This window comes from Gorilla gorilla, chromosome 15 (genome assembly GCF_029281585.2).
Source record: "Gorilla gorilla gorilla isolate KB3781 chromosome 15, NHGRI_mGorGor1-v2.1_pri, whole genome shotgun sequence".
NCBI classification, from domain to species: Eukaryota; Metazoa; Chordata; class Mammalia; order Primates; family Hominidae; genus Gorilla; species Gorilla gorilla.
The window spans coordinates 116,181,513-116,197,996 of NC_073239.2; the positions used below are offsets into that span (position 1 = coordinate 116,181,513).

Below are 16,484 nucleotides of genomic sequence, written 5' to 3' on the forward strand. Positions count from 1 at the left end.
AAACACTTAAGCAAACAGCCCAGTGCCAGGGACACAAATCACAAAGGGACAAAAAACACCAGAATAGGACAGTTTCAGGTATTCAAATTGATCGGGAAACATGGTGGTGCAAGCTGGTGAGGGCGAATGAACTGGGACCGAATGAAAAAAGAGAACTGTACCAGACATGGTGGCAGAGGGCAGGAGGTAAGAGCAGGCCCCTTAGAAGGGTCTCCTGGAGCAGTCCTAGGGGCTCGGCCTCCTGCAGTCCCAACCCCAGGAACAGGACACTGCCCTTCCTCACGTCCCTCCCAGAGCACTGCAATCAAGCATTGGTTGCTCACAGGCTCTGAGTCCTGGCAGCTCTCAAGGCCTAAAATCTAAAAAGGCCTTTAATGCCAGAAGAAGAGCCAAAGCCAAAGATGTGGCAGGTGCTGGATGGAGAGCCTGGGATCAAATCCCACCTCCACCACTCCCTCCCTCCCTGCTCCTCCTTCCCCTTCTGCAGGTCCCCACTCCCTGTCCTCCCCACCACCAGACTGCAAGCTGCACGAGGGCAGGGACCTGCCTGCCAACTCTTCCTGTGTGTGCACAGTGCTACAAGCTAGGTGCCTTCCAGATGGCTTCAAGCTAAAGAATGAATAAATGGATGGATGGATGGATGAACGGATGGATGGATGGATGGATAGATGGATGGATGGATGGATGGGTGGATGGGTGGATGGATGGATGCATGGATGGATGCATGGATGGATGGATGGATACATGGATGAATGGATGAATGGATGGATGGATGAATGGATGGATGGATGGATGGATGGATGGATGGATGGATGCATGGATGGATGGATGCATGGATGGATGCATGGATGGATGCATGGATGGATGCATGGATGGATACAGGGATGAATGGATGGATGGATGGATGGACGGATAGATGTGAGCTGTGAGAACTCAACATCTCTGAACATCATTTTCTCATCTGCAAAGTGAGGAGAATAAAGTATTAGGGTTGCTGTGAGGGTTAAATTCAAGAAGGCACACATGCCCAGCACAATGCAGCACATAGCAGGCCCTCCATACACGGTCCTCATAAGGATCCTAGTGGCATGTATGAGGACTTGCTGATGGCAGAGTCCCCCAAAGCCAAGGCAGTGGAAAGCTCATTCGACCTCCCGTGGATATCGGCAGAGGCAGCGTGGCTCCACAGGAAGAGGGGTGGCCTTTCAGGAGGCAACCAAGGACAAATCCCAGTTCTGCCACCCTGGCTAGCCACTCTCCCTCCCCAAGCCCTTGCTTCTCCATCTGAAAATGGGGATGGTAACAGCTCCTAGTCAGCACCATACAAAGATGCTAAGCAGGCCTGGCCACACGAGGGAGCGGCTCAGTCCTCTAGCTGAATCTCATCTACTTCAGCAGCTTCTAAGTAGGGCCAACAGAGGGTTAAGCAAAGCCCTGGGTGAGCCTCTGGTGAGATCAGATTTCTGTGCCACGGAACTTGACCGCGTCCAGTAATAAACACTCAGGCTGATCTTTGATAGCATGGCCCCCCCAGTGGCTGCCGGGGCTGCAGCGCTAATGACAGGAAGCCAAGAGAGCAAGGCAACCACCCAGACAGAGCAGGCACCCCCTGCTCAGCAAGCAGGGCCTTCCACAGACTCACAGAACAGATCTACTGAGCCAGGACAGGAGCCCCGAGCACCTGGGGACCAGCACAGCCCAGAAAAGGGAGCCGGCGTCTTTGCAAGTGGTTCCGACTCCTTCCCAGGAGATTTTGGGTTTTGCTTTGTGCCTTTAAGGCACAAGTCCAGTAAGAAACCAGAACTCCCTTTTGGAAGCCAGATCCTATGATGTCACCACCTGTCACAGCAGGGAGGGTATACTAAAGGCTCCAGGCCACCCTACTAGGGAGCTCTGGAGCCCAGGGAGCTCTGGACCCTGGAGCAGGGGCTGCCTGTGGCCTTTTACAGAGCTGTGGCCATGGCTTTTGCAGAGCTGTGGCTCCATCAGGGACCGCCTGTGGGGACAGCTTCAATTAAAAACAAAACCTGCCCAATAAAAATAGTTTTCCTTTCATAATTCAAGTCAAGAGAAAGCCTGCAACATGCCTGGTGACAAAGCAGGGACCAATCAAATCTGCCCCAGCTCTACACCCCCCTTCTCCTTTCCTGCCCCTGCCACAGAAACCAGGCCACGGCTGCTCACCACATGTGTCTGTGTCAGCATCCTGGTTTGCGTGGCCACAGTGCTTTCACACCAGGCCCTGCCGAGATGCTGGGGGGACAGACTTGTGAGAGGGCCCTTTGCCCTTGAATTCCCAGGGACCCCAAGGATTCCCAGAGACCCTAGGCAGAACAAGATCTTGGGTTCCACTTGGGGAGAAGCAGGGCAGGTAGAGGCCAGTTTGTGTCACCACACCGCCCCATCTGCCCATCTGTAGAATGGGCAGCCACACCGCCCGCCCGGGAGAGCAGGATGAGTCGGCACAAACAGCTGTGTCTGGGTCTGGCCCAGAGCCGGACGCACAGCAGGTACTCAGCCCCCGCCCCCACCCCTCACACACCTCACAGTGTTTCACTCCCTCTCGTGGCCACAGCTTTTTAAGAGGCTCCTTTTGAGCCACTTTTTTTCTTTTTCAAAGCTAGTGGGCAACACATTCTCCCAAAGAGAAACTCAGCATTTTGGACGGCTCCAGCAATGTACACAGTCAACCAAGGAATCTTCCCCTAGCCTGGTCTTGGCGGGGCAGGGGATTGTCTGAGGTGGGGGAGGGGGTGGCAGTGGCAAGGGCCGAAGAAAACCTCAGATGTTAAGTGTTATCCAATTAAGCTGTCGCTAAACAACCCAAAGAAGCGGGATTGGGAGGCTGGGGAACGCATTCTGGGAGCAAGACTCTCAGAACGGGTAGGGGCACCATGGGGGACTCCTGACCGAGGGGCACCGGGCCCTGGCTCGTAGTTCAGCGAACATTCTTTACCACTTCCCCTGGCACCCCAAAAAGCCTTCTGGGTGGGAGCTGCCCTTCCTCCCTGGGTCCCCACCTTGCTCTGGCGCTGCCCATGGCACACCCCGCCATCCCGGGGACCCGCCCCCCACCGCGGCGTCGTCTGTTACCTGACAACTGACACTGGCATCCAAAGGGAGCCTCCGTCTGACCCTCACCCTGAGTCCCGTCACCCGAGACCGGGCGCGCGCTGCAGCACGGCAGGGGGAGGCAGGGCGGGAGAGCGCCCAGGGCACGCAGAGGTGAAGTGATCACGGATGAGTGAGGGTGGGAGGAGGCAGCTATGGGGGCCACCGCTGGCAGCTGGGCAGGCCTGCACGGCCCTGGAGAAAAAACAATAGAAAAGACTGGTCAGTCGGGCCCTGGACTGTGTGAGGGGCACGGGGTGGGATGGGGCTCGGGGCGTGGGGCTCGGCTCAGGCCACCCTTCGGGGGTGGGAGGCCCCCGGGGTGCCAGGCCCTGCAGGGAAGGCAATCGGGACACAGGCGAGGGAATGGGCTCGGGGAGGTGGGCAGGGGGCACTGGGGAGGGCCCGGTTTCCACAGCTGCCAGGCTGGGCTGTCGGGGAGGCAGGACCCCGCCTCTGGGGGCCTGGTGCAGGGGGCTGGGTGAACGGGGGCTGTCAGGGCCCACTCTCAGGAAGGACCCCCCACGTGGGGGCCTCTGGAGCAATCAAATAGGTTCCATTTGGGGATTTGTTTCCAAAACTTCGGGCTACCCCTCCCTGGAAGAGCTGGGAAGCTCACAGCCTCCCCTGTTTGCTATATCAAGATGGGCTGTTCCTACAGGCCCGGGACACCTTGGGTCCGCCTCCAGGTGTCTGGGCTCTGTTAGCCTCCTGCCTGGCAGACCACCAGCTGGGGGCTCTCTCCAGCCCCAAGCACTGAGCGTGCTGCACCCAAGCCGCAATGCCCTTCAGAAGGCTTTCACACCCCCCTACCACACCCCAAGAAAACCCTGGCGCTGCTCACCCCCTCCTAATGTCTCGACCTGGCTTGGGAGGCCTCCCGCCATGTGACAGCAAGGACACAGGGCCAGGGCTGGCCCCGCCTCTGCCCAGCCCCACAGCTCGCTCAGCTCCACAGCAAGGCCTGCATTTGATTTAGCCGTTTATCTTAAATGGCTAAGAGACCACCAGGGCAAAACATTTGTGTGAAGCCCTTGCCAAAACCACAAGTGAAGAAGCCCAAATTCCCTGGGTAAATAATTGAGCAGGGAAGCATCAGAGAGACAAAAAGGAAACGTCAACAAGAGGACGGGCAGCTGGGCCCAGCCGGCTTTGCCAGGGAGGCCCAGCACAGGTCTGCACGGGTGGGAGTCTGCCCACTCCAGGGCCCCCACGTGGATTCCCCCATCGCAAGGAGAGCCACAGGACCCTGCAAGCCACCAGGAGCCAGGAGCCTGTCAGTCTTCATTGGACTGAACTTCCTAACACACTGACGGGAACTGGGGCTTAGAATACCCATTGCACAGACCAGGAAACTGATGGCGTGACTGCAGAAAACTGCAGACATCAGCAGCCCCATCCAAACCCCAGCTGTCTGGCCCCAGAACCAGGGCTCTTTCTCTGTAGCCCTGGTTTCTCTAAAACATGGGTTATCCAGGATCAAGGCATCAGGGCATTTAAGAAGACCCCCTGCTTAGGGATTGCAAGCTGTCAGTGTCCTGTCAAGAGGTCAAAGCTAACACCAACACTGCTCGGACCCCCCTGAACCAACAAAGACCTCATACTAGGTGAGGCCTCAGGCCCAGGGTATTTCTGAGCTGGTGATAGCCCTGGAAGGATGTGGCTGAGGAACCAGGAAACAGTTTCAGCCTCAGATGCTGAGGGGAAGGCCATGCTAGATTTAGTGCCATCCCTCAAGGAAGGTCAGGACCTGCCTCCTCCTGGAAGCCTGCCCTAGCCTGAACCTTCCAGCATTGGACACTGCATTTGATCCTGTCCACTGGTGGTCTCAAATCCCTATGTAGGCCTTCCCTGCAGACCACCGAGGGCTCTGGGTCATCCATCATCATGACAGCCACCTCGCTCAGAAGAGATCCACATTCCACTGGGGGAAAACTGAGGCTTAGGGAGATCTGAGACTGGAACCCAGTTGTGTCCCCGAAGCCCGCAACGCTCTGCTTCCCTCTAGGGCTGCAGCTGGGTAAGTGACCAGGGGTCCTGGGATCTCTAGAGCAACGGCCACATAGTGGGCGGAAGTCTGAGATTCCTGGGCTCAATCCAGCCATTGGAAGCTGCAAAGGCCAAACCCAGGCTCTGGTTCCTGGGTTCTGGGTGAGGCCATGACACAGCCAGCACCATTTATCACCACTGAGAAACCAGCAGAAGCAGCTCGAGGCCTGGTAAGGGTTGTCCCAGGTGCTAAGGAGCTGACTCTGTCTCCGTGGTGGGAGGAACAGTTGCAGAGCAGGTAGAAAACAGGCATCTGGCCACACCCTTCTCCTGGAAACGTCCAAGGTGGGGCTCAGGCCAGGGTCTGTAAAGGCGATGTCACACACCACGGGTTGTTCCCTGCATAGGGGTCAGGGGGTAGGCCGCCCTGGACAGGTTTCCCCAGAGTCTCATTAGCAATTGTGACCTTGCTGAAGTCCATCTGCTCCAGGGACCGGCTCAACTGAGGCAGGGGAGGGGGGCAGCCGGGAGAGGGGCTTCAAATCCCAAGCTCTGCAGGGCCTCTCTGGGGCTCCCAGAGCACCTTCTACACTGGGAGAGGTTTCCACATGGGGCAGCTTAAACCCAGAGCCCTTCCCAAGGGTGGAACTCAAGAAATCTGAAGCTACTGCAAAAGCCCAAAGTGATGAAAGGAGCCATCTACGGCATGATTCCATGGATATGAAATGTTCATAAGAGGCAAATCCATGGACACAGAAAGTAGCAGTTGCCAGGGGCTGGGGGGAGCCGGTAGGGGTGTGAGGGGTGGCTAATGGGTACAGAGTTTCTTCGGGGGGTGATGAAAATGCTCGGGACTTAGACAGGAGGGATGGCTGCACGACATTGTGAATAGATCCAAAACCACTGATTGTACGCTTTAAAATGGTCAATTGTACATCATGTGACTCTTACCTCAACTTGAAAAAACAGCCTCAGTACCTGTCCCAGGCTACCTCCCAGCCCCCGTCCTTCCTCAGAGGAGGGGTATTTGCCTTTAAAAGTGAAGCTGGGAAATCCAGAAAGCACTTAAGGAGCACTTGAGACGTGGGACAGGGTATGCACCCACACCCGCACAGAGGAAGCCACCAGAGCTCCCAGGCCGCACAGCCTTGAGGACCAAGAGGACTGGATTCAAATTCCTCCTCGGCTGTCTCCTGGCCTCGTGACTGAAGGTGAGGCACTTTCTCAGAGCCTCAGCTCCCTCAACTTTAAAGGAAGGGTCAGGTCAGCCCTGAGCCAGAGCCAGAGATCCAGGAAACTCACCAAACGGTCACTATCATTCTCTTGCTTTCCATTCTGAAACTTTCCCCACTCCCTATGGTCCTTTCCAAGGCATCATCGCTGCCCAGCGAAGAAAGCAAGAGGATGTTCTCTGAGCATAGCAAAGCGCCCTGCAAAGACCTGCAAGACACTCCCAAAAAAACGCTGGCTTTGGAGGTCTATGCACAAAAAAAAAAAAAAGTCTAAAAATAAGGCCCCTAAGATCCCGCTTCTTAGGCTCCAAAACTGGGCAATGTTAGATAAGCTCATTCTTGATGCCTTCATGGGTTTAAGCATTCCACAGGGGTCTGTCACCCGTCTCTCTTCTAGAGGGACTTTGCAGAGGCTCCTGCTCCGTTCCTCACACATGCGCACTCACCCAGCGAACACGCCCACCGCCGAGGAGCGTGGAGACACAAAAACGCCTGGAAAAGCCCCATCCCGGTTTCGGGGGGAATTCGAGCCTTCCCCACCCCTGAAGCCTCTGGGGCGTCCCCTCCCAAATGGGAGGATTACAGATTCCATGTTCAGAGCTAGAGAGAGGTGGTCTGGAATACACTGTGCAGGAGACGAGTATTTTTCTCCCTACTGGTGCCTTTCAATTGATACATTTTTTTAAGCTGAGAACTCCTACTGATAGTGCAGAAATGAGTCATAGACCAAGGAAGGAGACAGCCAGGGAGGCAGCGCGTGTGAGTGAGGGACACTGGCAAGGGAACCTGACAGTCCCCGCGCCCCCTCCCCCCATGCCAAGACATTAATTCTCACAAGTCGGAGAAAATTACTATGCATGAATGCAAAAAGCATGATCAGGAGTAATTAACATGGCTTCATATGCAAATTTTATTAATGCAGAAGTACAAAGTCATTATGCAAATGAAACTTACGTCAACTCTCTTGACAAATATTCATCTCTGAGGCTCAAGTTTCTCCCTTTTTATTTATTTATTTATTTATTTTTCTCTCCCCCCCTCTCTTTTATCTTAGGCTTCTTTTTTTTTCTTTTTTTTTTTTTTTGGTGGGGGAAGGACAGCGGGGGGAAGGAGGTGGCGCTGGTGGACGCTACAGCGGTGGCAGCAGCAAGCCACAAGGACTGTTTGACAAGTTTGCAAAGTTGTTTTCCAACCAGAGAAATTTATTCTTGCATTGTTGATTTTTTTTTCTTTTTTTTTTGGTTGTTGGCAGGTACAAGACAGCTCATAGGAGAAGGGGGAAAAAATTAAAAAAATAAAAAAAAGCTCTGGGCAGCAGGCAGCCAATCAAAACGCCAGAGCCTGTAATGAGGGCGATTGATGGCTGTTTGGCTTTTACTGCAGGGTAATGAACTAGAATCCAGTCTGAGGAGGGGGAAAAATATGAATATTCATGAGACTGTGCTCCTGCCTTTGATGATTAAAGAAATTTTTAATATTCAAATAAGCGCTTGCCAAGTGATTAACAAAGAACAAGCACGCAGAAATATGGAAATGGGAGCCGGGAAAGATTTGAGAGGCGAACGTACTGTGCAGGAAAGGCAGCGCCAAATTTCATAAACAAGATAGGCAGATAACCCAATTCGCACGCGGGCAAATAAAAATATTTTTTTCTGATCACTTAAATATTTTGCCAGCTACTTTGTCTTAAGGATGATAGGAAAAAAATGCTAAGTATTAAGAGCGTGAGGGGGAAAAGAAATAACGTGAAGTCAAATGCCTGGCTCACATTTAAAAATCATTATCCTGATCCTAGCTCATCTCCTCCCACCCCAACGGGAAATTAGGATTCTTTTTCCGGTTTGCTACAGAGGGAAGATGGAGGAGAAGCCAGCATAGACTTGAAACTCCAGTGTGTGAGATTCAGGCCTGCCTGTTCTGGGTAGGCACAGGCATGAACTGTGGTCATCTGGCACTTCTAGGCTGGTCCAGAGGGAACCCTGATGTCTAGAGGGCAGGGGATGTGACGCTGGAGAGCTCAGGCCTCCTGGAGGCTCAGGCCCTGGTCTAAACACAAGGAGAAGATGGTCTTTGGGAGAGCAGGGGGCACCTCTTGAGAAGCTGAAAGGGCTCTGATCTTCAGCACAGGGCCTGGCCCGGGGATCTTCAGGGCCGTGAGGAAAAGCGCCCTCCACCCATCCCAACGGCTCCAAGAGCTGTCTGCTAAGACTGCATGCTCGTATTTTAAGAGCTCCACCATGGGTTCACACTGAAGCACATAATAACAGTATTAGCTGGTAAAATGATCCTGCAGTTAAAATACATCTAATTAGCAGCCCATGACATCCATTTTGGCAATTTCCTATTTGAAAGAAGCGGAGTGCAACCTTAAATGAGACAGGCACTGGGTGTTCACCTGACAAGACTGGCCTTCTCATCATTTGTCTTTCTCTCAATCCCTTTTTTTGGGGGACTGTGGGGGGTGTAGAGGGGGAGTGGCTGAGACAGCAGGAATAGAGAAGAACAATTCTAGGGAGACTTCTTCGTTTGCTCAATTTCAGAGCTACACAGGTCTTTGGGGTTGGGAGTGACTCAAAAAATAAATTCCTTCACTCCACAGGTATTACTTCATTTCTTTTTTTTTTTTTTTTTTTTTTTAGCTTTTAATTACCAAGGTCTAGGAACCAGCAATGACTGGAACTTGTTTTCCATTTCATTGTAAAATATATACCAACAATCATCATCATAAAGCAGAAAGGGAAAGCAAAGCATTTAAGTGAACACGCAGGTTACCATGAAAAGCTGCAAGTCTAGGGTGGGTCCCCAAGGCAGGACCAGAGAGGGAGTGGGTGTGCCACGTGGCTCAGCTCACTGCCCCAGAGCATCTGGGGGACCTAGAAATGCCAGGCAGGGCGATGGAGCTCCCCAGGCCCCACCGCCCACTCCTGGATTCTCATTCTCCATCAGACACCACTGTTTTGTCTGGGCACCCGATGGCCATTACAGGTCTCTAGTCCCTTGTTGCCATGGGTTTTGGTTTGGGGGTGAACATGTAGGTGTCCTTGGAAAGAAGAGCAATGAAAAGGGAAAGTCAGGTCTCACAAGGGTTTGCACAGCTGTGTTTAAAGAGTTCCTTCAGGGTCATTACATGGGAGACATAAAAACAGTTCGAATCTACGTTTGGCCTCTATGTGGGCGGCCGGCTGAAAGACAGCAGTCCTTGCAGGTGGCTGAGGAGGGTAAGAATTCAAATGCAGGTGAAAGAGCCTGTCCAGCATCTTTCATCAACCATCTAGGCCCTAATGGATCCAGAGAGGGTCACTGAGGAGTGCCAGGCTGCAGGAAGTGAGGTGGGTTCACCAGGGGCCTCCAGGAACATAGGCAACTGCTCATCTTTGGGTTGAGACCACTTCTACCATCACTTCCACAAACGACCATCCAGAGATTCCCCACAGGCCACCCACAACCCTGTGTGGCCACCAGGGTATCCACCTGCACCCACCGTGAGAAGGCTTGGCCATGAGGGAGACTAGAAGCACACCTCAGGGAGCACCCTGAGCCAGGCTGCCCTACTCTAAGCTCCTCCTCTTGGAGCACTTCCGAAATCTCATCCCAGAAAATGGAAAGGCAGAGCCAAAGAATGATCACGTCCCCCACCGACACTACCAAAACCTTTCTCCTCCTTCCACCAGAGATTGGAAAGGGAACATCCTCCCCAGCAGCTGCCTCTTGCAATTTAGAGGCAGGCACGCTTGGGCACACCCCTTCCCCAGGTCCAAAAGCACCTGTTTCATTGACTGCCAACTCCAATTTCCTCAAGATGCAGGCAGCTGAAATACTCCAGGGCTGCTGATCCCCTTTCTGCACCCTGACCCAAGGACTGGTGAAGTTACATCACAAATTCCAACACCAAGGCCCCTGTGAGGGAGCAGAGGACACTTCAGTGTTGATGGGGAGGAAGGGCATCCCTCAGCCATCTTCTGTGAACCACGGAGGTGGAGGGGGCTGGCCGTTCCAGCCCCTAAGTGGGCATTTGCAGGGGGTAGGGGGGGCGCAGTGAGGGACACGCAGCTTGGACTCTTCTTTTGCTTGTCTCTCGGGGAAAATCCTGCAGTGTTCCAAACTACAGAAATGCAAATAAACCACAGCCACTTGTCCTCCAGCCGGGACGCTGATCATTCCTTTCCTCCTAGGCATCACGGCTTCAGGACACAGATACAAAAATGAATATAACTCCTCTCGGTGACCTCAGGCAGGCAGGGTCCACCAAATTGGGGCCCACCATCCTGGAATAGGCAGGCCTGAGGACAACAGAAGGTGAAGCCATGTGTTGCACTGGTTAGAAAAATGTGTGCATGCACATCTATTATCTATAAGAGAGGTTCTATATACATACACATATGCACATACACACACAAACACTCATCTATCAGCAACGTGGACATGTTAAGATGTCTTGCGTGCATCCAACCAGAGTCCACAGAGGCCAAGGACAAATTGCAACTGAGAGATTCTCCAAATCTCACCAGCAAAATCAGCCAGTCAATACCTAATGGAGGAATTGCCCCTTTTCCTCCCAATTTAGGTTTTCTGATCAGAGGTGTGGTAGCTGCTTCAACCTTCAGCAGTCTTTGCTTTCTAAGACAATTTAATTCAAGATCCTTCAGTAATTTTCTCTCCGGTTGCGTCCAGAGCCACAAACAGTATACTACATGTCATCTGCATGAGGCATAACTCGACGAAGAGTGAAGGCAGGCTGCAAACCGAAGTAAAGTGTTAGATAAATCATCTGGATACCAAGCATAAAGAATGTGGGACTTCGGGTTGGGACCCTGTAGCCCTTTCCCAGATGGAACTTAGGGGCCAGACTCCAGTGACAAGCTTGGCCAGGCATCCCTCAGATATGTTCCTATTTCTTCATTAATTTAGAGCTGGGGGTGGGAGTGGAAATACACAGTTAAGATAGAACTCACATGTCACACAAGGCAAAAACCAGGAAACTCATCTTCAGATTGGGTGCCTACAGTGAGTTTTAAACTAACGACACCTTTTTCTATCCCCTCAGCATCCACTGTGCCTGACCTTTGAGGAATGACCCGGAAAACACTGAATCCTGACACGTGTTAAGAATCTGGCCCTCCCTAAAACATGTTTACAAACTGGGGAGTTCAGGAAGTTGTGGTTCCAAGGTCCCACGAACTCCAATGCTGGCTTTTGCTCAACGGCCATGCACAGACAGTGCAATGGAATAAACAGAAGGAGGAAGGCTGAGCTGCGAGAATCCCGGAGAATTAAGAATGAAAATAAACAGCACAGCCAATAAAAAGAACATAAAGAAAACTGAGTGTCCAACAAGGAGGTTATTGGGATGACTCAAGCCCGAAGCAGCCAGAAAAGGGAACAGAAATTTCAGGTGCAGATGGAGTCATGGATATGAGGAATGTAAGCATCATCAACCTTTTTAAGATCAGACCATAAAACTCTACCTGAGCCATAAGGGAACAGACAACCACAGGGCCAGCAGGGTTTCTTGTTTCAGATGGAACAGAAATAAATTTGGTTAGTAGAAGGTTAAAAAGAAAGAAAAAAGGAAAGAAAGAAAGAAAGAGAAAGAAAAGAAATCAAATTGTAAAAAGGAGGACCCTGCTATAGTTTAAATGCACATTTTGTTTTGGGTTGCATTTAATAGAATTATAGACAATTGATTTCTACTATTGTAATAAAAAAATACAGCTCTCCCCTGGATTTTGTTTATGATTAAATCTCTTTTTTCCCTTTCATTTTTTTCCTTTTCCTAATGGACTTATAGAAGACCGAGGTTCAGTGCTTTGCATTACATAAGAACAAAATCTTTTCTATGGCCTCTTTATGTTCCTAAGCCAAGTCTGAAATGTCACTGACTAAAAAATTGAACAGGCCTGTAATTACTTTCAACAAAGTAGTTCCTTTAACTGAGTTTTCTGTATGTAGATGGCATTTAATATACATATTGTAAGCCTTCTTTTCAGCACAGGTAACATTTGATGGCAAAAATCACAAATTTTCTTCTAAGGGAGCTGTCTGACAGCCACCTTCTTACTTATTTTTTGACGTGAAATCCGTTTTCATCTCCTAACACACTAGCGGTGACGTGCAGTGCGTGCACGACAAAATTTGTAAAAATTAACACTTCGCAGGATCAATTTAATAAAGATTGTTAGCACATTAACGCTAGTAACATTGCTCCTTACGATTCATCTAGCCACGCGCGAGATGCCGCTGTAACAGAGGTTTACATTCAGCTGAGGTTTATACCGCTATTTAATGTAATTAAAGAAACCGGCAGCGCAGTCCTCAATGGAAATATCATTTCTATTGCAGACTATTCCCATTAGAAATTGGGGGAAATCATAGCACGCTGACTTTGATTTTGTTGTAATTTTTTTTTTTACTCAGCTGTCTTTGAAACAGAGCTGATGTGCTGGACCTAGACAGAATTTACTGCAGAAACCCTGCAAAGATCCCGCGATAAGACAAGCCTCTTCTCCCTACAGGAGTGCCCAGTATTTATATGCCACTTACTTGGTTTTGAAACTGTTTTTTTATTATTTTTTTTAAATCTACAGCCTCTGTTTGGCTGTAATTACCCAGGAAGTTCTCTGCCCAGCACCCCATCATGAAATATACCCCAAAACAACATCGTAGATAAGAGCCCAGAGGCGGGGAGGCCTCCGGGGCCACTCTTACACATAAACAATCATAGTGTAGCCAGGATCCCAACGAGCTCCAATTCCAGATCGGGGCGAGAATCTAGCTGTAATCTCAGAGGAAGAAAGCAGCAAGCATCGCTCAGGAGGCCTCAGAGACTAAACAGACACAAAACCCAAAAGAAAAAGAAAAAAAAAAAATCTTCGCACCACATCACCAAAATGGCAGAGAAAATTAAGTCTTGGGGCTGAGACGAAGGGAACCTGACTCAGCTCCTCCGCCTCTGACAGCTGCCTCCTGCCCTTGGAGCGGCCAAGTGCAAACAAAAATGAGACCTTTCTTCTCTAAACCTGCTTGCTACATGTCCCTGTGCTGTAGGGGGGACCATGTCGCTTTTTTTCCCCTTCCCTAAGTGCATTTTAATACCCTTATTCTACATCCTAATTTCTTTGAAAAAAACATCAGTGTCACTAAAAAAAACGTCACTCTGTTTTGCAAAATCCAGCAGCTTCCTTGGCAGCGAGAAAGGCTGGCTGGCATTATCCCCTCATTTGACAAAACTACTATTTCTGGGCATGTGGTCAAAAGCAGGTAGGAAGCAAATGCTGAGAAATAAGGAAGTAAAAACAGCCAACAGATTTTTCACTACCGAAGACGCCAAGCGTAAACATGATTTATTTAGCTGTGTTTAACGTGTCTGTCCTCCACTCGACTACAAGCCCACTTGGGTTTAAGGAAAGGGTGGGTAGAAGGGGACAGGAAAAGGGGAGTGGGGAGGACATCAGGGAGAGGGAGCATGGGCAGGCGGCGCTGAAGGAAGACTTTCTGAACGGTTCGGTTCAGAGTTTTAGGAGAACAAGAATCCTCTACCCCAAAATACATGCATGTGTCAAAAGAAGGCAGCACTAATCTGCTGGTTAATTAACGAGCTGCCACTAACAAAAGATGGAAGACCCAGTTCATACAGACAATATTTACATGGGCGTTGCATGATCTTGTCCCCCTGCTTCCCTACCTTTTCTCACAAACCATGTGGGCTGGGTACAGCCACAGGCGAAGAGGCCCGTCAGGTTGGGAGGGTTACGAGTCCATCCGTGGAGAGGGGAATATCACGGCCTTCCTTGCCCAGCCTTGCATGCCCACGTGGAATTTACTTAGATCTGTATTCAATTAAGAAGCACTAGACAGCTCCTGGCTCCAAGCCTGCACCATCGCAGACTCCAGGTATCTGCCGTTCCCCACTCCAGCCCCAATGCCAGTGAACAGGGGCTGGGTCAAGGCCCCCATGGGGAAAGGAGAGAACCACACTCTCCCACCCCTACCCCACAACTCCAGCCCAAAGTCTTGGCCCAGCCAGGGTGAACAAACCAAATACATAAAGAAAGCTTCTGTATTTCCTAACTAACAAGACTAATCCAGAGGTTTTGGACCCTGCCAGAGGTTATTTTATGAAAAATCTAATTCAAGTAATCCAGCTTTTGCTGGAAAAAAGAAACCAAGACACTTCCAAAGAAAAGCAACAACCAAAAAGTAAAATGGAGCCCCAATAGGACACTTAGGCCCTCTGGCTTCCCTAGTGAAGGTACCATTTCATAGCAGCCAGCTGTGTGCTCCATGGGGATAAGTGCCAATTTTTGTTAGCTCTGAGAGGCGGTGAGAATTTCCTCACTGGTCCGCTTTGAGTTCCTTCCTTACCCGCACCTAGCAAGCCTGTGCATTTAAAGACTGCTTGCTGTATGCATTCCTCCCTAATCCAAGTCTACATGTCCCCTGTCCAGCTCCTCTCCTTCTGGGGCCTGAGACCAAATATCAGGAAAAATACCTTTTCTAGGGTATTCAGGTCAAGAGCAGCAGTGACACTATTCAGTATCAAGATTCTGAATCATGTGACAGTCCCAACAATAACAAGGAGCTGGGGTGGGGGAACACTCCTCTAAAATGAATGGGGAAGTGGGGGAGTTTCCTATTGGTATCAGGTTACTAAATTGAAAAACCAAGCGTCCCCCTCCCCACATAAACCTCCTCCCAAAGCCCCTAATTCTTCTTCCTTGCAGTAAAAAATTACACCCTCTAGAAGCGGCTATTTGATTCCTTTCCCTTTTGCAAATTAGTCACCCTGCCCCCACGGACTGAACACTAACAGTTCTCCATTTTTATGATGTCTTTGAAATCAGCAATTGCTTCACTCCTACCTACGGGTTTGTTTTCATATCTGGACAGGGACAGGGAAGTAAACAATTGGCTAGCCCCATTTTATAGATGAAGCAACTAACAGATGAACTGGTTTGCCCTGGGCTGTTTAGGAAGTCAATGCATTCGAGACTACCCGACACCACATGCCAACCTCTAGATTCTGCGGCTTTAACAACGACACGGCCCCTGACGCTCCAGCAACAACAAATATTATTGAACCTCTAAGCAGGACTCAGGTGCCACTCTGGAAGCCACCCCTGTAGGAAATCCTATACAAAAATCTAGGCTTCTCAAAGCAATAAAATTGAAGATGCTTAACACAGCACCTCCGAAGGAGGCTTCTCCAGGATCCCTTTGGCTACCAATTGCACTGGTATTTCAACATGATCCAGCTGACAGAACCCCCCATTTCTAGGCAAATCTCCCACACATTGCTCCTTAAAAAAAAAAAAAGCAAGTAAAGTGCCCTACAGACACATGGCAGGGCTCGGAAGCACACACTGCAGGGCAGCCCACCCTGCCACTCAGGCGCAGAAAGTGTGCCCTGCAAAGACGCCAGAGCACCCTGGGGGCCACCAGTTCTCCTCGAGGAAGATCCTGAACAAGAGCCTTCCACCACACTGTCCAAGCCTTAGCCCAAACATACAGGGAGAAATCACGCATAATTCTGATCACTGTTGAGCCGTCAAAATAAAGAAAAGGAAAATGAAAAGTCAGCCTCTCCCTCAGTGTACCAGCCAATACTTCAGCCAAACACAGGTTACCTGTCTTTCAAGCAAAACATGAACAATTACCCCCCCCCCCCCACACACACACCCCTAGTCTCCAAAAATCCTAAAATGTACATCCCTTTAAATGAACTGCAGAGACCTAGGATGGGGCCCGTCAAACACACACACACATAATTAGCGTTTCATCTTTCTTTCTGTAAAGGAATCCGGTAACATAAATATTAATCAAACACGAGAATCTGCCAGTTCGTTTTGGACCATTATGAGTGCTGGATTGTGATCTTTACCCGTATTTACAGATATTCAAAGGCGGATTCTATCTTGTTAGACCCACTGTTATAAATGGACGTCTGAGAAATCAGCGAGCAAGTTCAGACAGATATGAAAACCTTCCTGTCCAGGACTGGCAGTAGCTTTGAGCTCCCAAGTGTTGAATTTGTTACCTTTTCCGGAGGGCTTTCAAAAAATAAATTGACAAATGCCTTCAGATTCCTCCACCAGAAAAGCTGGCTGCTCAAAGTTCGGGTTAGCTAAATCTGAGATTTTAAAATCAACTCTTACT

At 50.2% G+C, this 16,484-nt stretch overlaps 1 protein-coding gene across 4 annotated transcripts in view; it reads right to left on the bottom strand.

The window, feature by feature from the left end:
- The window catches only part of BCL11B (BCL11 transcription factor B), a 100,878-nt gene that overhangs the window by 56,653 nt on the left and 27,741 nt on the right, over positions 1–16,484 (bottom strand). For 2 of the 4 annotated variants that reach the window (XM_031002024.3, XM_031002023.3), the window contains exon 3: positions 3,094–3,306. The exons of the other annotated variants lie outside the window; for them this stretch is intronic. In XM_031002024.3, the coding sequence (XP_030857884.1) occupies positions 3,094–3,306 (213 nt within the window). The remainder of the gene's footprint in view (positions 1–3,093; positions 3,307–16,484) is intronic. 4 annotated transcript variants of the gene reach the window in all.